Source organism: Scaptodrosophila lebanonensis, unplaced genomic scaffold (genome assembly GCF_003285725.1).
Source record: "Scaptodrosophila lebanonensis strain 11010-0011.00,11010-0021.00 unplaced genomic scaffold, SlebRS2 tig00000131-arrow-arrow-pilon, whole genome shotgun sequence".
Taxonomy (NCBI): Eukaryota; Metazoa; Arthropoda; class Insecta; order Diptera; family Drosophilidae; genus Scaptodrosophila; species Scaptodrosophila lebanonensis.
The window spans coordinates 1,554,046-1,579,683 of record NW_022060584.1 but is presented as its reverse complement, the minus strand read 5'-3'; the positions used below and the strand labels follow the sequence as shown (position 1 = coordinate 1,579,683).

Here is a 25,638-nt window from a genome sequence, read left to right as displayed (position 1 = left end):
AAAAACGATGTATTTATATTATAAAAATGTTTGAATATTACTTATTTCTGTGTAGGTATATATGTATATCTCTTTAAAGCGTTACTTCATTATAAACGTGAACTTCGAACATTGAACTCCTCATACTTGCAATTGAGTTGCTCACATTTAATAGGCAGTCCCCACTTTGACTGTCACAGTTCACACTTTCCAACCAATTAATAAATGGAAATAGTGTACATGAAAACTCAATTTTGCGTACCCAGTGCCGACCCAAGCATCCCCCCATCAAGCCATTAGCAATGGAAACAGTGGCGGGAACTCCACACCATTTGCCTTTGCCACTTAAAATGCCGGTTTCGGGTCTTTTGTGCAAACAGGCACGTACCAACTACAACAAAAACAATGAGCATAACAAGAACAACATTCACAACAACAGCAACAAGCTAACGAGCGTAGTCCTTTCTCTGTTTTCCGTTGTAGCTCGACGTGTAGAACAGGCAACGAATTTTTAACACTCTCATGTAGTTCATTTGACAACGACTTCTCTTGTTGCTGTTGTTTTTATTGTTGGCGGCTGTTATTCTCCAGTCGGTGTGCATTTTATTTCAATTTCGTTTCGATTCGATTTTTGAGTTAATGACCGCAGGACATGCAAAATATCGCGAGTTTCCAAGCACACTAAAGATGGCATATAAAACGGGGTTGGATGGGGTTTGACGACATCATGAAGTTCGTCAATTGACTGCATATTACACTGTGCTACAAAAAAAAAGAAGAATTTCCTCTCTTTTAAATTGAAATCAAAAATTTGAAGAATAAGTGGCTTGAAAGAAATTGGCCAACTGGTCTGTGATGGACGATGCAGTCAGTTAATAAAGATCATACCTCAGATTTTTAAAAATTGTATAAAATCTGGAATAAGCCAAGAGGGCTCACATGTATCAGCAGTTAAAGTACATTGAAGTTTCAATGTTAAATCAAGGAGCAATAAAATTCGCTTAGAAAGAAAACTACCGTTAAGATGATCTAACAAATGGATTTAAATAACGTTTCAAAGACTAGTTGAGTCTTCTTAGTTGATCAGAAGGAAAGGAAAATTCATTAGACACAAAAATCAGCTCCGCCAACAACCAGATTTGGGACGATTTCCCTGTATTTTAATTTAATTTTCAACTGCCCAATGTCGTAGCTCATGCATTGAGGTATGTGTTTTAATAATTATTTGATGAAAAATAACGTTCTTAATTATGTTTACGTTTGCTTGATTCTTGGATTTCTATCAAAGCCTTTCTACTTATATACGATGGTGAAATGTAGAGGTCTGTAAGGCAACAATTAGTGTGTCATTATTATTGTAATTCTGATTGGGAATAGAACGTTTATCCTCAAAAGGCATTTTTTATTATAGGGTATAGGCATAGGGTATTACAAGTATGATTTTAAATTTTACCATTTTCTTCTAAAACATCTTGCAAAAAGGAAATCTTGTAGTTTGGTGTCATCAGTTGCCTTTTGATTGTTTCAACGTAAAAGCACGCCATCGATAGCCGAACGATATTTATTGACAAACTTTAGCTCATAATATTTTTTATGTTTCGCTGTAAATGTCAAAAAAGTTTCACTTTTTATTTTATTTTTTTGCGCGACCATTAAAAGGCAGTTAGCTTGACAGTCAGCCTTAAAGCGAACGTTAAAAGTTGTTACAACGTTGGGGAAGAAAAAAAATCAACCACAGCGCCACCAACTGAGGCAGAGAGTAGAGTAAAAAAAAATACAAATAATAAAATGAAAAGCGTGTTAGAGGGCGAACAGAGTTGTGTCCCAAAAGGGGACAGCGAAGTGTGCCGAACAGCCAAACAGTTGACGCCGCCGCCATTATGGGAAGCCATAGTAGTAGTTTAAGCGTGCAGAGATAAAGAGGGAAAAAGCAAGCGACAGATAGCGTTAAAAAACTAGATATTGTATGTCGAAGCTTGCATACGCTTGCAAGCTTTTGCAGAAATTTGCTTGCACTTTTTGATGTGTGACTTAAACAAAAGTATTTTAGATTAAAAGAGAATATAAATCGATGATAAAATTATGATAATAATTAAAATAATAATAAAATAATTAAAATTATTGAAATTATAAAATTATTAAATTATTAAAAATTGGGAAAGTGGTATACAAGATAATGAAATAAAATTGATTTCGAAAAATAATTGGAAAGAAATAAAACCTGAAAAAATATATGAACATAAAAATGAATAGAAATAAAACATAATATAAATATTTTATAAAAAATAATAAAAAAATATATATTAGGAAAAATAAAAAGAAAAATTATATAATACTTGTATACAAATTAAAAAACTAATAGAAAATTGTAAGCCTTTAGAAAGTTATAAACGATAATGAAAAAGTAATATAAGATACTCGTATGTATAAAAGAAAACAAATATTCACAATAATGAAAAAAACCTTAAGATTGAAGAATAATCATTTAAAATGATAAAAATTTAAATGAAATTAATAATAATTGAAATAAATTAAGAAAATAATAGAAAATTATTTTAGTGCAACCTAGAACTAATCCCAAATTGCAAAGTTTGTTTAAAGCCAGAGCAACTAAGACCATTAGGCTGAATAAATAATAAATAAATAAAAATAAATAAAAATACTTACTATTCCTTTAAGAATAATATGAAATTAATATTAATTGGAATACATTTGGAAAATAAATGCAACCTAGAACTATCCCAAATTGCAAGTTTGTTTATAGCCAGAGCAATTAAGACCTTCAGGCTGAATAAATAAGTGACTACCATGGTAAAACAATGATAGCGCGATTGCAAAATTTTAGTGGGCAAAGCACCTGAAATAATGAGCCTGACCTGAATAATTGAGTTTAGTTTAAAAGAAACTGATTTACTTTGACTATTACTTGACTTGTCTATATACTATATATATATTAATATATACTATATTATTAAATATTTTAATCAAAACTGTTCAAGTTTTTATATAACATCGAAGTGTATGGGAAAAGGCATCTTAAAATGATTACCAACAGCTCAAAAATTCATAAACGCTATTCGTGTTTCAAAACTGTCTAAAAGTTATCGTTATAGATAATTTAAACATGATAAAAAAATCAGAATATGTATAGCTAAAGTTAGACTGAGATATTAACTTAATATTAACTAAATAGGAATCAATCAACATCTATTCAACTGATTATGGCGTTTATAAAATGCCTATTAGCATAAAAACTTAATATGTACAATGAAAAATGAATAATTAAAAATAAATATTAGATCTAAATTTTTACATCTGCTTAAATGTAAGCTCAGTAAGCAATGAGGTATGTTACATATTGCAGTTTTTGATTATTAATCGCATTTACAGTTCATGGCAAATTTTAATTGCTTCCTTTATGAGCTATGACTTAAAAGCAATGCGTATTCACAGCTACATATAAGGGACTGGTTAGCCAATATGCTCCGATTGCAAAATTAGTGTTGCATACGTTGTGGAGCTGCAAACCGGAAACAGTTAATAACGGCTAAGCTGCGTGAAGCACTTAGGGCTGTTAAATGGTATTAGACATTGGTGTGTTGGACAGCGCCGTTTTTTTATTTATTTATTTTTGGTGCGCTTATTGCGTCATTGTGCTAGCATAGTTTTATTTTTAGATGGAAACTCGGTTACTCTCTGCTGCTGACTTTTGACCTTTGTGTGTCTATGTGTGGGAAGTAAAGGCAACACGTCAACTTCTGCCATCGAAAATTAATGACAAAGTAATGTCAGTCAAATAGATAGACAGGCATATACGAATGGTTATGTGTGTGTGTGTGTGTGTGTGTATATGGGAGAGTACAGTTAGACAGGCATATGGACCTTGTGTATCTAAGAGCCTGTGGAACCGCCAAACATCAATCCAAGCCGAATGGTATTACAACAAGCCAAACAATATTCATCCATCCCTTGTCAAGTGACACGACACACATACACACAAACATACACACATACACATGTACTATATATACCATAGAGTCAGAACTTTTGTCGTGACGTTGCCTTCTCAGTGTTGCCATAGCGACCAACTCGAGTTCGTGTTAAACTTTACCATCGCTTTCATTGTTGTTGGTATGGTAGTTATTGTAATGCTACCTTTGTTTCCGGCACATCCACCCCCCGCCTTCGCTCCGGCGGCAAAGACTTTGCATACGGAAATTTTTGCTCATTGACGTTTTATGCCGCCTGTCGCTCTTTGAATAACTGACGTGATGCCACAGACACATTACCCAACTGCACACACACACACACACACACGACACACACACAAACTTGTACAGTTACAATACAATCAACAGTGCTCGACACACACACACACACATATATATAATGACTACCTTAGCCCAACTTCGTTCGCTGAGTGACAATCTAATCGTCTGACTCACTGGCTGTCAAATAGGGCATGCCAGACAGAGAAGGAGCTACTCGGAACGCTTCGGTCTCAGCCGCCGTACAGCATCCATCCTCCACACCATGAGGCGGGCAAACCTCCCGACCTAACCAACCATTTCCATCGCCCCAGCAGTTATGCAAAAATTACCTTCTGCTGCCTGTAACTTTGAGCTGCCGTTCCACAAGTATTGTGTAATACTTTGAAAATAGACCTTCTGTCTGCTGCTTCTTTTTTCCACCCGAATCGCCTGCGGGCGCACTGTGGCTAAGGCTTAAAAATAAATATTTAAATGAAAGTCACAAAAAGGCTCGTAGAGTAGAAACTGGAGCATTCAAAATAAGACTAATCAGAGATGTTTAATATATTGTATTTACTTTATTAATTATAATAATTTAAAACTATTTATCACATGGTTTCAATTTTAAATTATTAAATTAAGTTAAAAAATCTGCATTTAATATAAATTTCAATTCAGAGAAGAATTTTAGAACACTCATCCATTGTAAAATATAAGCAATTCGAAGCTGATTTTGTAGAGAGAGCTACTTTTAACTCATAAGTTTTAATTTATAACAATCCCAATTCCAACGGGTATATATAGGTATATGTAGTACTTAGAATGGAATTCATTTATTAAAAATTGCCTTAAATTATTTAAAGATGGTATCAGTTGTTTTTAGTTCTTAATTTGTACTTGATATTATTATTGATGTTAATCAGAGCATATTTTCCTAGTAATCATCTAATCATCTTGTAATAATCGTGTCTGACAAAATTCAAAATTTACCATTTGATATCGTTATTGGATATTAATGTACCGTATATAATTTCTATATCCAATATTTTGGTTTAATAAAAAAGATTACGCATCGAATCATTGATTTTAATTAAGTCAATAAGATTTTAGGAAACATTCAAATACCACAAATATTTCACATACTATAAATAAGGAAATTGGTCTACTCGACTATCTTCTTTCATGATTACATTTTCTATATGTGCTTGTCAACAACTATAAAAATGTATTTTAGAATAAGTCTTACTTCTTTAGCTCTCTATACGCGACTTCCCTCGTCCATCGACTCGGCTTTCCTTCTGTTTTCAATAATCGTCTTAAACTTTTTCGCTGGGCAGTGCGCCCTTGTCAGACAATTCCCACATACATATAAGTACTGTATGTTTATATTATATTTTAAAATTAACATATATTTTTCCAAATAATAAATAAGTTCTAATAGAAATATTTGTGTGTACCTTGTGTATGCAATTTAAAAGTATATCATGTTTTATACCTTTGTTCTTTTAGGAACTCTTTTATATTTGAACTAGTTTTTTTAAAACAAATTTTTGGTAATAAAAATAAATGAGCAATTTGATGTTATTCAGTTTTTTAATTTATATTTATTTTACATATATTTATGTAAATGATTTAAGGGTACTTGAAATAATACATTTTAAATTATATTTTTGTGATAAATCGTTTTTTCCACGGCAAGAACTCAAACTTGTGAGATATTAACGAATTTAAAGCTCTTGATTTAAGATAAGGATATATACCAAAACCATTGGCAAAAATAAGCGATGTATAAAAAAATTCGTAGATTTGTTGTGTTTTCATTTTAATTTTGTTTAATTTATTTATTTTAATTATTAATTCAATAACAATATATTGCCAGCAAGAAATTATGTTTTTAGAGCGGTTTATGTTCTTAAAGTGGTTTTTACATTTTTAAGTATTATATTCAATTGTAATGGATTTTTAATTTCAGTTGTATAAACCAAATACATATGGATCTATTCCAGGCCCCATTAAGTTATTAATACTAATACAAATACTTGACTTATAGTTGAAGCAATTAACATATTTCTTAGTTTTGAAGAATTTCTAGTAAGTTTCAAGTCAATTCATTAAAAAAGAAACTGTTTATTTAAGTTCTTAACATGCATCATCAGAACATCATGAAACTTCTTTTTCGAAAACTGTTTGAATACATAATAATTATATGTTCAAAACATAAAGGTAGTGGCTATTTCATTTTAGTAGCTGCTTGATTTTGGGATGAATTCGCAATATAAATTTTTTTTATTAAATAGCTGCGAAAGAGCTTACAGGTTCAAAATGTACCCACCATCTATAAAACTCAACTGTATTTCTGTGCGCATTCAAATTCCATCAAGCTCAGGGCTGAAATATCTTCTTTAAGTAGTCTTTAATGTCGGAAGCGTGCAAACAATTCATCATTCTTGCACCAATGTGCACATTAACTAACTACCTAGAATGACTTCCTGGCATGACGACGCCGACGTAGTAGCTGCCGTCGAGAATAGCGCTGAGCACTTACGGCACACAAGGCTCGACATTTGCCGTGTAGCTTGACGTTTGCGAAGCCCAAGCTGCCTGTTTCCTTCCCTAGATCGAGGCGGCACGAGCGGTTAGGGAGAAGTGAGTTATTGAAACTGTTTCAACTCATAAATAAATAATTACCGGAATCGCACAAAATGCTTGTGCATAAAATTTGTTTGCCCAGCGCTGTCTGATAATGTTTTTCCTACTTTCCAAGGGCCTAACCACCAACCCAAAAACGTATACACAGAGAGCATCTTGTTGAAGCACCTGCCACATGACTGCCCCAAAAATGCCAAGCACTGTCGAGCTGTCGGAATATCTTGGTCCCACTGTTGTATATTTGCCTTTCAAAAGGTCGTCACTGGCTCTTTGCATCTCTGTCTCTATCTACGCCCTAGCTGGTGGCTTTCCATTACGCTGGCCAGCCCCGAAACACTTGAAACGTGGTAATAGATACTTAAATAGTAATTTAGTAGCTTTTGTGACCGCATGGATGGACATATGAGATTTTACGCCGATTTTGTTAAGAGTTTTTGTTGCCTCCGCTTTTACAGCCTTTATTGCTCTACACTTGCTTTATCGGACATTTCATCTGGTTTGCTTGATTGTCGGCCCTACTGAGCGAGTGTGTGGAAGGCCATGGGTTTTACATATAAAGCTAAACTGCAATAAAATGGCTTAGACAGTCTCGGTGTGTGTTGGGTCATGTTTCATGCAAAAGACAGTTTGTGCCGGGAGGTGGTACGGGGGTTGACGAGGAAGGGTACTGGGTTCTGGGCGCTGGGTGTTTTGGATTTGTGGCTTGGCCACAACTCAACTGTTTGCGATGTTGATTTGTTTTGCATTTGCTGTGTGTGGTCCATTTGGCGCTGATTTGTCTTTAAGATAGGCGTGTTTGTGTTGCCTTTGCTTTACGTCCAGGGTTATTGTTTTAAGCCTTGGCTTAGACAAGCTGCTAAGCCGACTAGTGGGACCTTTTATTACGAGTATATTGTTAATCTTCATAGCTTTGATGTTGTCGACTACGAATTCCGTTTTCCGAATGCTGCCTGCCAAATAAAATCAATAGCAATCAGAGAGTAAATAAGTGTATGTTCAGCTCTTGAGGGTTTAAAGAGAAAACTGCCATTATATAGAAATCTATAATGAACTACAGATTTTCCTAAACCTACTAAGCTCTAGTCTTGCAAGTATAATCAGCTCAGGCGTTTCTGTTAAGGGTAAGGTTAGGTTAGGTTGGTATGGCTGGGGGAATGGTTATTACCCGCTCACTTAGGCCTGAAAGGCCCCTTGTGATATCATGTAACCCCTTTGTCCTTCCTCGCTACTGTAGCCACCCGGTGCTTCTAACGAATCTTGCGATATTCGCACATTCGATATTTACCAGTTCTGAGATATCATTAAAGAGCGGTTTTCCCAGAGCAAAGAGCCTGTGTCTACTGAGTGCTGGGCAGTGACAGAGGAGTTGTTCGACACTCTCCTCCTCTTCTTCATCTCTACAGTTTCTGCAGAAGTCATTGTGAGGGATGCCTTGCATGTCTTGCAGCATGCCTCCCTACTGGGCAGTGGCCAATGAGCGTTCCCACAATCAGCGCGGGGTTAAGGGTTAAATTTCATGAAATTGTTAAAAACGAACCAAAGGACATTTCGCTTGAGCTAACATTAACTGTCAATAATTTAATATACTCTTTAAATTGACTAAGTATACAAAATCTCTCACCTATCCTTATGATTAGGTTAACCAAAGAACGGGCACGTGACTTGACACGCGATAAAGCATGCACACACTCGTCCAAACCCACATACAGACACAAACTCCGCCCACAAGCATAACCCATTGACACGCCCGTCGAGATTGTTTTCGATACGTGACGCAAAGCTGGGGGGTTAATGCGTCGCTGATGTAACCCACATGGCTCAAGTCGATGCTGAAGTCAAATGCAAATTGTTAACGTGACTAACTTGTGGGGGACGTGCACAAATAAAACTCATCATTTGAACTTTTAATGTCAAAGGCAACACTCTGTTGATCCCATCACTCACTCAACTTTCTCTCTAACCATCTGGTTTTTTCTATTCACTTTGCAGTTTGCTTTTTGTCTGCTGCAAACTAATGCCACCTGGGCAAAGAAACTGAATGCAAGTCAGGCTTTTGATGATACATGGAATACGGCATCTGATTTGGAAAATGAGTTGGAGGTAAGATATTATAAAATAAATCATATTATGTTCAGAAGAGAATATTATTTGAATAAACCAACATCCACTGGCAATGCCTTGCAAGCCTACCTTAACATAACATACAAACGGTAAGAAATATGGCTTTTGGAAAATCAGCACTGTATTGGCGTGGCGTCCAACGTGGGGCACAGATTGTCCCGCTTGAGTGTCCTGAATGCCTGAACTTTTAAAGAGAGACGATGCGTATATAAAGTAACAATGTTGCAACGCGGTACTTAGCTCCATAAAGTTAGATTAAAGTCAACCAATATACCATATTCTTAGCCATTAAAAAACTACACCTTATCATTAGTTTTTATTAATTTGAATCAAATCGTATAGATCTGAAGTTTTTCTAACCAAAACTTCATGTTTGTAATCTCCCTTCCTTACAGCAACAAAAGCGCTCGAAAAATACTCAAAATAATGCCGGTAGCAGCTCATTAGGATCATCGGCTACATCAAGTGGTCCTGGTCAGTGGTCAAGTTGGTCGGATTGGTCGCAATGTTCGCGCACTTGCGACGGCGGTGTTATGCAGCAAATGCGTCGCTGCAGCACCCAGAACGGCTGTCGAGGCGAGAGCGCTCGCTATCGCATCTGCAACATGCAGCCCTGTCCGGAGCAACAGGACTTCCGAGCGAATCAGTGTGCGGCATACAACGATGTGCCCTACGATGGCACACTCTACAAATGGACGCCGCACTACGACTACGTTGAGCCTTGTGCGCTGACATGCAGGTGAGTGCCACGACAAAGGGTGGCATTGCCACCACTGCGACTGCCACCGCTTGTTGCATACTAAAAACTTGCCAGTTGGCTCTGGTCAGTTGTCGGTCAGCGCCGGCTTTTGGGTTGGCTGGTGGCTTGCTGGCTTGGTGTCCACTGTGGCAGCTGCTACTGTGGCTGCCTCTGTTGCTGCCTCTGTTGCTGCCTCTGTTGCTGCACGACTGGCCCAGGCGGATATGCACTCATTATTCATCTGGCATCCGTGAGGTCGCAGTTCTCAAGTGGTTGTTGTTGTGCTTTTTTCACACATTCACTCCAACGATGTGGCAATAAAAAAGTTGTTTGCCTGTTTTTTTTTTCCTTTCATGCAACCAGTTTGTATTTGCGGTCTAAATTAGTGGCAGCCATTGGGGCTCGCTCGCGGCTTGGAAACGGGAATTTGTGGTTTTAAGCTTTGTGGTTAATCCGGTTGGGGTTGTGCAACATTTTTGCACGGATATATTTATTGTTAAGCTTTAAATTTTTGGGATTTAGTAAGCGCATTTGACACAATTCGGCAAAGAGAATATGTTTTTAGCAAAGAAGCAGCAAAGTAAATGATGCTGGGAGGCGTAGAAATAAGGAAGATTACAGTTTAAGATATGGAAAATAAAGGACAAAGTGAGTTTGAAAACTTAAATCTTCAAGACTTTTTGAACAAATTTATTTACAGGTATTCAAAAAGTGTCTTTAGGTCACTTTGAGAATCTTTTAAACCCATTGCTAACTTTGAGATTCGAAACAGTTTGAAATCATTTGGAACAGTAAAAAGGAAGAGAAATGTTATAACATTATAAATTGTTTTCGATTTATTAACAATTTAATTCCAATCAAGTGAAGTCCTTAGTTACTTTTTTTCTATTTATAAATTATGAAGGATATGTATTCGAGTAACCCGAATTCTATTACATTTTAAAATCACAGTGGGAGGTAATTGGAATTGAAACAAATAATTATTTACTCATTAGCAAATGATTTTATTTTATTTTTAGTAAAAGCAATGAAAACGAGAAGTTTCATGCAAGCGTTCTTTAATTAATCACGTAATATAATTGGAATATTACAAATATGTATTAAATATGAGTATATAAGAAAATATATATTTTATTCAAAATGATGTTATTGAAAAAAAAAATTGAATTCAGTAAAAAATACTCAGCTTTAAAATAGTAGTTAGACTTAGAATAGATTTGTTTATGTATATTCCTTATTTTAAATTTATTTTTTTTAATATTTTAGAAAATATTGGGGTGCGCATACAAATTTGTGTGTATTACATACGAGTTCATGCTTAGTTGAAAGACATTGCAAAACCCTTTTCTATTTAGCTTTGAAAACCACATAAATATCAATTATTTAGTCACACTTAATGGGATTCAGTAGAAAATTGGCTCCAACAGTTATCGAAATCTATGTCACTTAAGTCTCTTGAGCTAGTCTTCTTGTGCATAAGACCTCGACACCTTTCCCTGTTCTACATTCAATGCGCAACCAAGCAAATAAAATTTGTGAAACAACTGCATCTTAAGGGCACACTCGTAGCATCTAAGTCTGGGCACACTCAATGGCATATCGACCTAATATCTACTTCTGTAATCCACAGAGGACACCCGGCACATCTCACCGAAGACATCTCCCCGGAGACGGCTGGCGGCAACGCCGAGGACTCCGAACACTATGATGAACAAAGCGTCATTGTGCAATTGTCGGCGCGTGTGCAGGACGGGACACGTTGCCGCTCCGGTAGCCTGGATATGTGCATACAGGGCAAATGTCAGGTAAGCAAGACGACTGCAGACTGAATGCGTCCGAGTGTGTGTGTGTTGTGTGTGGCAGGAGTGTGAGTGAGCCAACGAATTGATGTAATGATAATGTTTAGGTAGAGTTACGGTAAACTTAAAGCAAACTGAGTGAGGCACGCACACATTCGTATATGTATGTAGACGCACATCTGCACGATTACTTGTACATATATTGTATATGAGTGTATATGAGTGTGTATGTGTGCATGCATAAAGCTTGTTAGCTTCCTTCCTTCCTGCCTGGCTGGCTGACTGGCTGACTGGCTTCCTTGCGCTTCCACTTAACTGCGCCTACAACTAAAAGATGATAAATTATACGTTGTCAGCGCAACGACGATGACGACGACGACGGCAGCGGCACACTCGAAAAACAAAGGCTTACATATTTCCTTTCCTAACTAAGCTCGCTCAATTACAGTGGAATAAAACTGTATGTTTGTTGTTGTTACTGAACCTTGCAATATATGCATACATAATATATAATTCTGTTATCTCCATTGCTTTGCATGCATGCTAAATGCATGCTATTAGAGCTGAAAGATATCTTATTTGTTTAAAGTATTCAGATTTATGAATTTGAAGTTTTTTTTTAAATATTTACAAATTACGAAATTACTTAAAAATTACAAGTATTCTACATTGATTAAACTTAAATATTACTTCAACTTTATAAAATATTTCTAATGTTTTTACACGCTTTACTGAAAACTATGTATTATATATGTTGAAAATCAATACAAACATAAGTACCAATGCACGCATGTTAATATAAGCAGATAATAATCTTATGTTATCTACAAGTTATCTGTCACTGTTGCATACGAATGTAAGCATAAAGAATATGTATAGCAAAAGTGTCAGTCTCCAATAAAACTCTAAAGCGAACAGACGCACGGCGGTCCGCGACTATTGTCTTTTACTTTACTCCTACTGAGCCCTTCCCTTTTCAGCGAATATATAATCTATTCAATAGGTTATGGGCCCAGGGCATATAGGCTCATAGGAGAAGTTCAAAGTATTGTGAAATAGTAATCGTTTGGTGACTCAAGAAATATAACATTTAAAAAATGAGTGCGCTATATCAAATAGACAAATTGGAAGAGCATAACTATGACTCATGGAGCATACAGATGCGATCTGTCTTAGTGCACGCGGAATTGTGGAGTGTGGCATCAGGTGCTGAACCTAGTAATACTGAGAGTTCAAGGCCAAAAGATGAAAAGGCATTAGCAATTATAACGCTAAGTGTAAAAGCTTCACAATTGGGCTTCATTAAAAATTGCAACACTTCGTACGAGGCATGGAAAAAGTTAAAGGACGTTCATCAGCCGAGTGGACCTGTACGGAAAGTGTCGCTGTACAAGAAATTGCTAGGCAAACGCATGTTTCAAGGCCAAAGCATTTCAAGTTACATACACGAATTTAACGAAATTCTGGATGGTTTGTGTACAGTTGGCATCGAATTAAATGATGAGTTAAAAACAATCGTGTTGTTGTCAAGCTTGCCCGAACCATACGAAAATTTTGTCGTCGCCATTGAGACGCGTGACAATTTACCGTCATTTGATGTGTTATGTATCAAGCTGATGGAAGAGGGAGAGCGCAGAGGCAATGCAGATGGAGAGAGCGAGAATGCAAGAGCATTTATAGCTACGCAGCAGATCGTCGCGCATTCCAAAGCGAATTCAAAAAGGAATTCAAAAATCGTCGTTTGCTACAACTGCGGCGAAAAAGGGCACTACAAGGCACAGTGCAAGCGTGAGAAAATTCGCGGTGAAGGGAAAAAGCAATCGACAAAGAAAGAGATGGAAAAGCAGAGCAGCTTGTTAAATGCGTTGGACGTTGGAAAGATAGAGAACAACATGTGGTGTCTGGACAGCGGAGCAACAAGCCATATGTGTTGCGATAAGACGTTATTTTCAAAATTTATTGCGCACACTGAAATGATCGGTTTAGCTGACGCTGGTTTCCTGAAGGCCGAAGGCAGAGGAGAGGTGAAGTTACAGACAGAACTTTGTACCTTGGTGTTGTCAGATGTACTGTATGTACCGAAAATGAATGGCAACTTTATGTCCGTCAGCCGGTCAGTGCAAAAGAACAATGTTATACATTTTGGGCCACATTTTGCTAAAGTTATACAAAACGGCGAGTGTATACTGAAAGCGAATAAAGTTGGGAACCTTTATATGTTTCAAGGCAAACAAAATAGGTGTTATTCCGCAACTGAATCAGATGGTACATTGTGGCATAAGCGTTATGGCCATTTAAATTTTACCAGTCTGAAGGAAGTGATCAGCAAAGAGCTAGTGCGTGGTATTGGAAAGGTTTTTTTCCCAGACAACTTGAATTGCAAAACGTGTATGCTAAGCAAAATACATGTACAGCCATTCCCAAAGGTAAGCACTAACCGTGCCGAAGAGCTGTTGGAACTGGTTCATGCTGATGTATGCGGCCCATTCGACACGAAGTCACTTGCTGGATCCAAATACTTTCTGACCTTCATCGATGACAAGTCCAGGCGTATATTTGTTTATTTTTTGCGGAAGAAAGATGAAGTGTTCAGTAAGTTCGTCGAATTTAAAAACTTGGTTGAACGGCAAACAGATAAAAAGCTCAAATGTATTCGAACCGACAATGGAGGCGAGTTTGTCAACACAACATTCAACGGTTTCCTGAAACACCATGGTATTGCAAGGCAATTGACCGTGGCTTATACTCCGCAGCAGAACGGCGTGGCGGAAAGAGCAAACCGGACATTAACGGAGATGTCCAGATGCTTATTGGTGCAGTCGGGCCTAGGCGAGTCTTTGTGGGCCGAAGCAGTCAACACAGCAGTATACATAAGAAACAGATCACCTACCAGTGCACTGAACAACCTGACTCCAATGGAAGCGTGGACAGGTAAGAAACCCTGTGTTAGCCATCTAAAAGTTTTTGGTTCCATTGCAGTTGCACTTGCAAAGGGTCCCCGTAAAGGCAAATTCAAACCCAAAGGGCATGAGTACCGTATGGTTGGGTATTCGGTAGCAGCCAAAGGCTATCGGTTATACGACCCAGAGACGAGGACGATTGTCGAAAAACGAGACATTCTATTTGATGAGCGTTGTGGTGGTCATACCAATGAAGATACCGTTACGGTAGATTTTCCTGCATGCGAGGTTCAAGAGCATGTCACTCACACGGATGGTGACAGAAGCATCGACGACGATGACAGTGAGCACAGTTCTGACGACAGCAGCTCCAACGCATATGAGAGTGCAGTCGAAAAAGAAGACTCTGACGAGGATACTGTGAAGATTGGGCCAGGCCGGCCTAAAATTGTTCGAAATGGTAAACCTGGTCGTCCAAGAAAGCAATACAATGTGCTTGGAGCATTGGTTGCTAGTGACGTAATGGTTCCGACATCCTATGATCAGGCCGTTGGTAGCACACATGCAGTATTCTGGCAAGAGGCGATGCAAAAGGAATATCAGGCACTACAATCAAACGAAACCTGGCAGATGGCTGATTTACCAAAAGATCAGCGAGCAGTTGGTTGCAAGTGGGTATACAGCCTGAAACGTGACTCTGATGGAAAAGTCGAACGTTTCAAGGCACGACTCGTTGCTAAAGGGTGCTCCCAGAAGTATGGCGTGAACTATGTAGAGACGTTCTCACCCGTTTGCAGATTGGAAACCGTGCGGTTTATTTTGGCGTTAGCAGCGGAATTGAAGCTGTACCTTCACCAGATAGATGTGTGTACCGCCTATTTGAATAGCGACCTGCATGAAACTGTTTATATGAAGCAGCCACAGGGATACACAGATCCCAATAATCCAAGTAAGGCTTTATTGCTTAAAAAGGCAATATATGGATTGAAGCAGTCGGGGCGCGAGTGGAACTCCAAGCTCGATTGTGTACTACAAGGCATAGATTTTGTAGCATGTGAAAATGAACCGTGTCTTTACAAAAGGAACGGAAGAGGTGACTTATCATTAATCCTTGTTTATGTTGATGATATAATTATAGCATGCCGATCAAAAGAGGACTTGGCCAACATCAAGTCAGCCATTACAACATCGTTTGAATGTGTTGACAAGGGAGAGCTGCATTTGTTCCTTGGCATGGAAGTGCAGCGCGACGGTGAGCTTGGCGAAATTTCGCTAAGCAATTCGCAATACATCAAAGACATATTGCGTGAACATGGATGCGAGACCTGTAGACCTACAGCGACCCCACTGGATGCTGGTTTCCAAGTGATATGTACCAGCGAGCATTGTCAAAAGGTTGACATTGCATCCTACCAGTCTTCAATTGGCGAGTTAATGTGGCTGGCGCTTACAACAAGGCCAGACATATTGCATTCCGTTGCCAAGTTAGCTCAACGGAATCAAGATCCGCATGCAGAGCACCTAGTGGGTGTAAAACATGTGCTTCGATACCTGGCGTCAACTGTGGACCTGAAGTTGCACTACAAAGAGTGTGGACAACCCCTTACCGGCTATGTGGATGCAGACTGGGGTGGCGACCGCATCGATCGCAAGTCGTATACTGGCTATGTATACTACTTGGCTGGAGGACCCATATCCTGGCGATCTGAAAAGCAACGCAGCGTGGCACTTAGCAGCACGGAGGCGGAGTATATGGCTCTTTCAACTGCGTGTAAGGAGGCCATATACCTACGGCGTCTTATAGTGGAGATTGGCTGCGGTGACTCGAGTACTCCAACTATTCTTCATGGCGATAATTTAAGTGCTCAACAATTAGCTAAGAATCCTGTACACCATGAAAGAACAAAGCATATTGATATTAGATATCATTTTGCAAGACAGGTTGTAAACGAAGAACAAATTGTTTTACAGTATACATCAACCAATGAAATGATAGCTGATATTTTAACGAAAAATCTCCCTAAAGCGAAGCATGTTCATTTTACAAAGCTGTTAAATTTGATTTGAAAATTTTTGTAAAACATGTTTGCATTGAGGAAGGGTGTTGAAAATCAATACAAACATAAGTACCAATGCACGCATGTTAATATAAGCAGATAATAATCTTATGTTATCTACAAGTTATCTGTCACTGTTGCATACGAATGTAAGCATAAAGAATATGTATAGCAAAAGTGTCAGTCTCCAATAAAACTCTAAAGCGAACAGACGCACGGCGGTCCGCGACTATTGTCTTTTACTTTACTCCTACTGAGCCCTTCCCTTTTCAGCGAATATATAATCTATTCAATAATATATATACACGTTGAGTAAACTGTTAAAATGTGAATGTTAAATGCTGAATTCTAAAATATAGTTCTATTCTCAATGTAACAAGATCACGATTCGATTTTACATTTTGTATTAGTCAGTCCTTTCATCTGAATAATCGTATGTCTTCTTAACTAAAACGCAATCGTCATTCTTCTTTTCTTTACGTTTGTCGTGGCCTCACATGTAACGTGTGGTCCTATCTTTTTGATATAACTCATTACTGATTTCTCAGTCCACAAACATTGTTGGCGCAGTTTTAATTTTTAATTATATAATATCAGCATAAAATATCTTAAACAATTATGTGCTTATTATTTTTTCCATATACCGGTAACATTTCCAGCAGTTTAAATTTTACATTTAGCTTAACTTTCGAACCACTGTAACTCTGGCATATTAAACATATGTCGGTACCTACCATATATGTATGTGTGTGTGTGTGTGTTTGTACGTATACGAGTATTGCATAAGGAAGGCTCCTTTGTATCATTATGCTTTTGAGCATAAATAAATCATAAAATAGGGGTCAGGTAAGCAGAAAGGGGGGAGGGGGAGGGCGGTATGACGGTTCAGTGTAGAGCGGCAAGGCATTTCCTTCGCTGCCGCTGCTGTTGCTGTCAAAAGTCAACTATTGAAATGCCAATAAAGTGTGCTTGAGGCAATGATGGCGTTGGCGCGTCAAGCAGGCAATGAAATGCGCTGGAAAGTATGCTACGAAAAGTTGATAAACACACATTCCCACACATGCACACACACAGTCATACCTTCTGGCATGCTCGCATCGACAATAATGTCAAAAACGAAGTTGGCGACAGCAACAACAACGACAACAACAACAAAATGTTCGCCTGCAGCTCAGTAGTTGTTTGAGTTTCGGTTGAATTTGCTTTGCGAGTGTGTATGTGTTTGTGAGTTGCTGCGGAGCCTTATCCTGTTTTTGCCTAGTTTCGCGCTCCTCTCGGTAATACCGGCAAATCGTCACCTCAATTTGTTGTAATAAACGCCAATATGTCATGAGTTTGGTCTACGTTGTGTTTTATTTTGCGCCTCTCTCTAGAAGCAGCTGCCTATGGCGCTTAGTTATGTGCGTGTGTGTGTGTGCGTGTTGTTGTGTATATTATTACTTTTGCTCATATTTGTACTTATATCTGATATAAATAAATCTAAAAGTCTATGTTGCCAGTTTGGCGGCTTTTAATGCTGCCCGCGAGCTGCTCGTTGCGTTGTTTCTCTTCCTGTTTATGTAAAACGCAACGCAGATCTTGATTGAAACAAGAGCCGGAAAGCAATTTTTTGGGTCTCTACATAATCATAGTTTAAGGGGGATTGTGACATGGGTATTCAAATGACTTGGGCTTTGGGTTGTGCTGCTGTCAGTGGATTTTAAATTACAAATAAGATATTTCTCAGAAATTTGCGGTCACGCTATGCATTAATTATAGGTAATGAAAAAAGGATTTTGTGTGCAAGTACTGGAATATAATTAAGCAGATGCCTATCAGATAAAATGGATGCTAAGATTAGGCAAAGCGGTTAGCAAAAAACATGGAATACCAATAGGAGCGGCATTTGAAGTGTTTCATAGCCTTTAAATCTCGAGCAAGCAACAATGAGAAAAATTACTTGTTGCATTAACATTAAAGAAAGTTTAAAATCTAAAGAAAGCAATTAATTAGTACGAAGTAAGCAAAAACAACTAATTGCGGATAGTTGTGGCACATTTGTGAGTAAAACTATAGGAACAGAAATGCAAAATATAACAAAAATTTATAAAATGCATGCCTATGGAAGCAAGCTGAATGTTTTGTTTTAATGTCTCATTTAAATCCAATTATAATTTTAAGATCTGTTCTTCAATATACATATATTTTTTGTAACATCCTTGGTTAATTCCTCTAAATATGTATAAATAATCAACAAAATCTGAAGTATTAGTTAGTTTTTCCTGGGTCAGAAAGTATTTGATATCATGTTATATTTTATAACTTAAACATATAACTTCATCATAGCTTTTGTCATTCATTTTTGGGTAGGAGGATTTTATATCTTCCTTCACTTGAGTTCAATTTTTGCTAATTTCATGATCTATTGATACCAACATTATTTTATTAAAGACAGTAAAACATTTTTTTCAGTGTATGAAAGAATTCTAAGCCACACATTTTGTGAGGGCTAATTTTTATTTAATTATTAAGCAGATATTTGAAATTTACAAACGTTATAATAACATAAAAACAACTAAGAAACGAAGGAAACTAAAATAAGAATCACTACTTAGCTAGTGGATTAATAATTTAAAAATCCTTCTGTGCTTTTTCCATACACAGCTAACAAGAGCTTTCTTTTAGAAATAAAACACGCCTCCTATTCAGGGTCTAATTTCTTAAATACATATACATACTATGTATATATTTTCCCTGGGAACCTAAAAATTATGTTCTAAGGCCGCTTATATATAACACTACCTATGTATATCTGTATACACAAAAGTATATAGCAATGGCGCTCAAAGCTGAATGTAACAAAAATTTCATTGATTTCCATATTTTATTTATTACCTAGCGAGGTTGTGTGTGTGTGTTTGCTTTTGCCGATACGTTACGATATGATACCGCTAACAGTTGATTTACACTTCTTTACGTAGGAATTTATATTTGTTTTTTGTTTGCCTTTCCTTCTCTCGTTCACTCATGGGTCTTGCCTCTCTTTTCTTTGCAGCGCGTCGGTTGCGATTTGAAAATAGGCTCGACGAAGAAAATCGACGGCTGTGGCGTGTGTGGTGGCGATGGGAACTCCTGCTCGCAACCGCTCTATTATTGGGAGATGGCACCGATGTCGCAATGTTCCGTCACCTGCGGTGGGGGTAAGTTTCTGGCAAAGTTGTCGACAACGACGACAAATCCTTAGTGTAAATAAACAAGTGGAATATGTCAAGAACATGGCAAGCGGCGGCGTGGTGCGAACTACACTGTTAACTGAACGTATTTTGACAAATTAAACTATTGAATTAATAATGACTTATCCAAATCATGTACGAATATGTGGCCGAAAATTTTTAATTGTAGAGAATAATACATTAGGTTTTTTCTAATTTCGCATTTCAATATTTTAGATAGATAAACGTTTTAATTCTACACAGTTTTACTTATTACCTTATAACTGAATATTTTATAATAATTTTTAATTCTGTTACAAATAGAGAAATTGACAAAATTTAAATATAAAGTCAACATTTAAATAAATATATCAAGGAGCATATTTTTAATGCCATCTTCATTTCAATTTTAATGTTGATATTTAATTTTATGTTATTTTATTTTCATAGAAAACTAAATTTCAAACTTTTTGAAGTAGTTAGGTCTACTAACTGCAAATTAAACAATTCGACAAGCTCTTAACTAAAAAAGTTATTAATTTCCTTTCTGCAATTATGTTTTTTAAAATATTTCTAGGAAAAATCCATAAGAGTATACGGCTATCGTTTAGACAACACCGATAGAAAATAAAGTTGTTAGTTAATTACTATATATCATTCAGTTCTACATTTTCAAACACTTAATCTAATTTTAACTGATTTTTGTAGTATGAATAATATTTATTGGCTTTATATAGAAAGTGTTTTTAACAGAACTCCGATATTAGGTGTCACAATATATCTGCCCATTACTATAGTGCTTGGCAATGTCTAGTGTTCGAAGTCGAACGCGTTGGCGTGCCACATTGCCGTTTGTAATCACCAGCCCCCGACAAACCCTTCGGAATGACTCTCGTGTTTTCTGTACGCGAAAATGCTGTCAAATTTTTTACGAGTCTACGTCTGGTGGCACCGCCCCCTCGTTGCGGCAACCATTGTGGAAACGTAGAAACGCAAGCAGCTATTTGTCGTGCTCATTTATTTTCATTGAATTGGAATTTGTTTCGATTGAATGTTTGCATGGTAATCGAGTGGCACCCACCAGGACCCCCAGCACCCTCCAGGACCCAGGAGTACGTAATAGCAAAGAAAAGCCCGGTTAGGAGTCGGTTACGTATCGTGTCTTTGCTGGCATCGCATGCCACACTCATCTACCCAAACTATTCAGACGTTGCTGGAAGGGCGGGGGAGAGTGCTGAAATAGCTCACAAATTGTTGTTGTTTGAAAACTGTGCTGAAATTTGCTGCCAGGTGCTTAAAGCTGCGTGTTTTTGTTGCTGCTACCGGTACCATATATATGATTAATAGTCTTGAGGAAATAATATATTTGAAACTAAAGTTTGTCGATTAGGCTTCCAGTTGAAGTTCTGCGCGGCTATGTGTGTTGCATGGGTTGGTATCCAGTGAAGGAAGCTAGGCTAATACTATATGTTGTGCCTCCTCTTTTTCGTAATTGGGGTTATATATTTGCGATGAATGGGTATGGTATACATATGTTTGTTGGGTGGCCTAATGGGATACAAGTTTAAGTGCTCCAAATTGCCAAATCATAAGCAGCTAGCGGGTGGAACTTGGCAAAATAATAAAGAGTTTCAAAGTGCAGCTAATGTTGTTCGCATTAATAGTTTGGTAGCAAAGGAATAATGAAAGGAAGTCAAGCTCAAGTTTATATAAACCAATATATATTATAATGAGGTAAGGCAAGGCAACGCTATGTGCGATGACTTCATTTCAATGTGACAGATTTTTGTTTAATAAAATAACTAATATAAGTTGTTTGAATCAGGTTTCATCTTTAGAAGCTTTAAAGCTATTTCGACCAAATTCGATCAGCAACTGAACAATTTGAAAATATAGATTGCAGAGCATTAAGACCTATAAATCTGTAGGATTTGCATGTGCATGTTCCTTTAAACATAATATTTATTTAAATATACTTGTAGATTGAAGCAAATGATTTGTTACACAAATTTTCAGATTTTTATACAAATAAATGACTCATTATATCCGATATCATAGCCAAGAGACTTCGAAAGTGGGGAGAATATATATTGATGAAGATAATGTTGATCCGTTTAATAGGTATCAAGAAAGTTTACTAAGCCTTTTTTATCTAAGGATGAGGCCTGATAAGTACCAAAGGTTTGAAGTCTTCCTGTACAATTTAGGATATTCTGAATAGAGTGTTTGGCTCTTACAGAACCAGCTTCAGATTACCTGTTTTTGTTAACACCTCACTGATTATTCTGTTTCGCAAATATCTTTAATTTTAATTGATCTATTAGCAGTAGATTGAAAAACTATTCCGCGGTCAGTCTGATCCTTCCCAGACTCTGCTAATCTGGATGCCATCGAAATAGAGTGTTACCTCGCGTTCGTTTACTTCTTAGCCGTTTTATCGATTTTACACCTTTTACCCATATTTGATAACAATGTTTTTTCTAATATGGTAATAATTATGGTTGATTCATATTAATTTGTTCAGCAATAGCTGCTCTTTGAGGTAGCAAAGATGATCAATATTATATATGAAGTGGTTTAGGTAATTCTTGGTTTTGCTAAAAAACTACAAATACGAATACCTAAAATATAATTAGGCTTAAAAGTGAAATTTTAATCAATTTCTAACGATAATTGAATTTTTAAGTAGCACAGCACTTGCACAATGTAACAAATATTTTTGATTAATCCACACATTCTGAATCGCTTCCAAGAAACGAATTACCGACGCTACTTCATATTAGGTTACTCGAACAACTTTCAAGTATCTATTTAAAGAAATTAGACCACCATTTCGTGACTATTAGTTTGGAAACTAGCACGTACATGAAAGTACATGAAATTCCTTCACTTATATGGACATGAAATGGTACAAGTATGTACATATAATTTGACATAATTGATTTCGTAGAATGTGTGCAATTATTTCCGTTTGTAGAACGACGAAGCCCAAACCTTAAATGCACCGCTTTAGCTAGAAACCCAGCATGGTTGCTGCTTGTTTCTCAGAGCCCGCCTCTAAGCACTGCACTTGACATTTAACTGACATTGAGGTGCGAACTAGAACTAGAACTAGAACTAAAACTGAAACTGAAATTAAAGCAAACAACGACCGTCCCATGCACAGACAAATGCTCAAATCTAATTATAGTGGGATGGCTACAACTGTCTGCATAGGTCAGTGGGTCATCGTTGGCGTCATCGCCATGGCAGCGCCCCAAACCCGTTCCGGTTTCGTTTGGGAAATAAGCAGCTAAGTGCGCGTTAAATGATAGAGCAATTAAAATTGGAAAACAAATTGATGTGAGGGGGCAGGAATAGGGGCAGGATAATGCCCCATAAAACTGTCATAAATGTACAAGTTGATTTTTGTCTGTCCAAACGTATAAGCTACTACTCGTGCCTCGGCATTTATCAGTGGAAATTGGCATAGAGTTTTAAAAGCATTCGGGCAAAAGTTGATTAAAAATGCATGCAGTCTGAAGGCAATAGAAGTGGCCAACACAAAAACACACACACACACACACACACGCACATAAACGCAAACTCACAGAGCAGGCGTTACAAACAATATTTGGAAACGACAAACGACGAGGAAGACGATGACTGGGACTCGATTGACGACCTGAAAGCCATTTGGCCAAATTGCGTGCCAGAAAATGTTCAGCTCGTTTTTGAATGCTTTGCCATCGTGTTCGCATCGATTTTAGCCAAGATTAATTAATGTCAGTTTTCCGTTCCTCACAAATTCCTCAGACGTTTTATATTCAGGTCAGTGCAAGACATCCTTTTAGATGAACTTGGGGCCTGGAGTGGGTGCAGAGCAAAGGATTGTAGTGTATGTTAATAGCACTGTGGGTGTGAAATGCATTCATTTTTAATGCTATTTGGCAGAAGCGGAGCAGTCAAACGGCTTATAAAAATTGAAACCAGAAATTGGGGACGAAGCTTATTAAAGAATGATGTATTGGATAAAAGTGAACAACCTCGTAATGTTAGTAAGCACACTCTTGAAAGTTATATTCTCTGGAAAATGCCTTTTATATGAAAAGTGTGTTAAAATTTTTGATATTTCCAGTTCCTTTGGTTTTTATTTGTGAAGTATCTTTTTAAATTAAATAAGTTATGAACGCTCTACCAATTTTTTAAAAATAATAATTAACTATAATATCCCTTTATGGTATAATTCCCACAGGAAAGTAGTAAGTTACTAAAAGCTTATTAGCTGGATAGAATACCCAAATTGAGTTTCAAATAAGTTTTGAAATAATTTTAAAATGTTTTTTCAAAATATCGCAATTTAAATAAAGATAGGTTACTCTATCAGGAACTTATTAGTTTGGAACTTTGAAAACATGTATTTTCAAAAGAAATTGCAATTAGCTACAATGACTATAAAGGACTTTTGTGTTCCTTGTTATTTCTCTAAATAAATTAAGCTCTGTCTTTATGGTAAATCGCATTTATTTAATGAGTTGATTCTAGTATTAGATATTATTGATACTTAGGTAGGCTTATTTGTTGGGCTTTTGGTTGCAAAATATTTTCCCGCGTATGCTTTAAGTTATGTTTTTCGGCTCGATTAAAAAATTGAACACGTAACAAATATATAACAATAGAGGTAATTAGCTTTATAGTTATAATCTGCTGAGAACTGAACAATTATTATATCCGCAAACATGCCGTGCCAACATCGAGTTATGATGAGAGGAGTTCTATTTAGAGCGCGCTTCGCTGGCGAAATTCAATCAAATAAGTCCAAGTTGTATGAATAATAACGAAATTAGTAATGGGGGCAAGCGATCTATCTCTGTCGCCACTGTTTGTTAATGTATAGACATTGGACGAGAGGACTTTTAATCGGACACTTTTTCGTTTCAATAGCTATAAGCAGCTGTATTGCTTCAAAGCCGGAAGATAATATGGAAAAAATTTCCTTCCTATTTATTTTTTGAGAGCTAACTTTATTATATACTTGTACATATGTAATAAAGCACATAATTGCAATTTCCTTTGCACTCGAAAATAGTAAACTATTAATACGATTGGTAAATGTCTTTTGATATATTATAACTGATCCTTAAGCCATTTACACATTACTTTTCGCTGCTGATGGAATCGGCGCTTCCTGACCACAAATCACCATAAAATATGGGGAATACAAAACCGAGAGCGAACATTGCGCTTCTGTTCGACAACCGCGTTAGTCCAACTGCTGTGCTGCCAGGAGTCAATCCCTGCCTCTCCCCTTCGCAGAGCTATGCAACATGACGGTGCACGCCGTGAGCATGAAGTCGTCTTTACGTTATAACAATTGACATAAATGCCAAGAGGATATTACCAATTGCCTTAAGCCAATTGTGTCATGAATACGCAGCGGTGGCAGCGACCATCATGATGTCGATAACGATGATGATGATGTGTAGCGCACAATGGCCTGGCAGTTCGCTGCCAGCCATCTTGTCTGTCTCAGCTGTCTGCCAAGCTTATAAACGAAATTCAATAGCTGCAAAATCAAGGCAAATCGTCTTTGTGACATTGTCGCAGCTGGGAGTATTTATAACAAAAATTCTCAACACTGGGTTGCAGCTATTTTTCAAACAGCAAAAACTCACTTTGGGGTTCTGCATGACAATTGTCTCTTCCGCTCTTCCTCCCGCCATGATGTGTGCTCAGATGTATGTGCATATGTGTGTGGGCGTGTGTGGGTTGCCTGTGTTTGCTTTGCCAATTTCCGGCTAACACAATTCGACAGCAGCAGCTGCAGCTGTTCCTGTGCTCTAAGCATTTAGAATAGACTCCTGTACCCTATAACCTCTTCTTGCTAGCTGTTCAAACACTACACTACATGAGGTTGATGCGAAGTAAACAAATAGCAATTGTACTAACAGTGATAATAATTCTTTAAGCAAAA

General features: G+C 37.2%; 1 protein-coding gene across 1 annotated transcript in view; it reads left to right on the top strand.

Annotated features, from left to right (window-relative positions):
- LOC115628974 (protein madd-4) overlaps positions 1 to 25,638 on the top strand; it is a 98,905-nt gene that overhangs the window by 31,556 nt on the left and 41,711 nt on the right. Inside the window, exons 3-6 of the mRNA XM_030525252.1 lie at positions 8,868 to 8,978; positions 9,395 to 9,738; positions 11,369 to 11,543; positions 19,529 to 19,673. Of these exons, the coding sequence (XP_030381112.1) occupies positions 8,868 to 8,978; positions 9,395 to 9,738; positions 11,369 to 11,543; positions 19,529 to 19,673 (775 nt within the window). The remainder of the gene's footprint in view (positions 1 to 8,867; positions 8,979 to 9,394; positions 9,739 to 11,368; positions 11,544 to 19,528; positions 19,674 to 25,638) is intronic.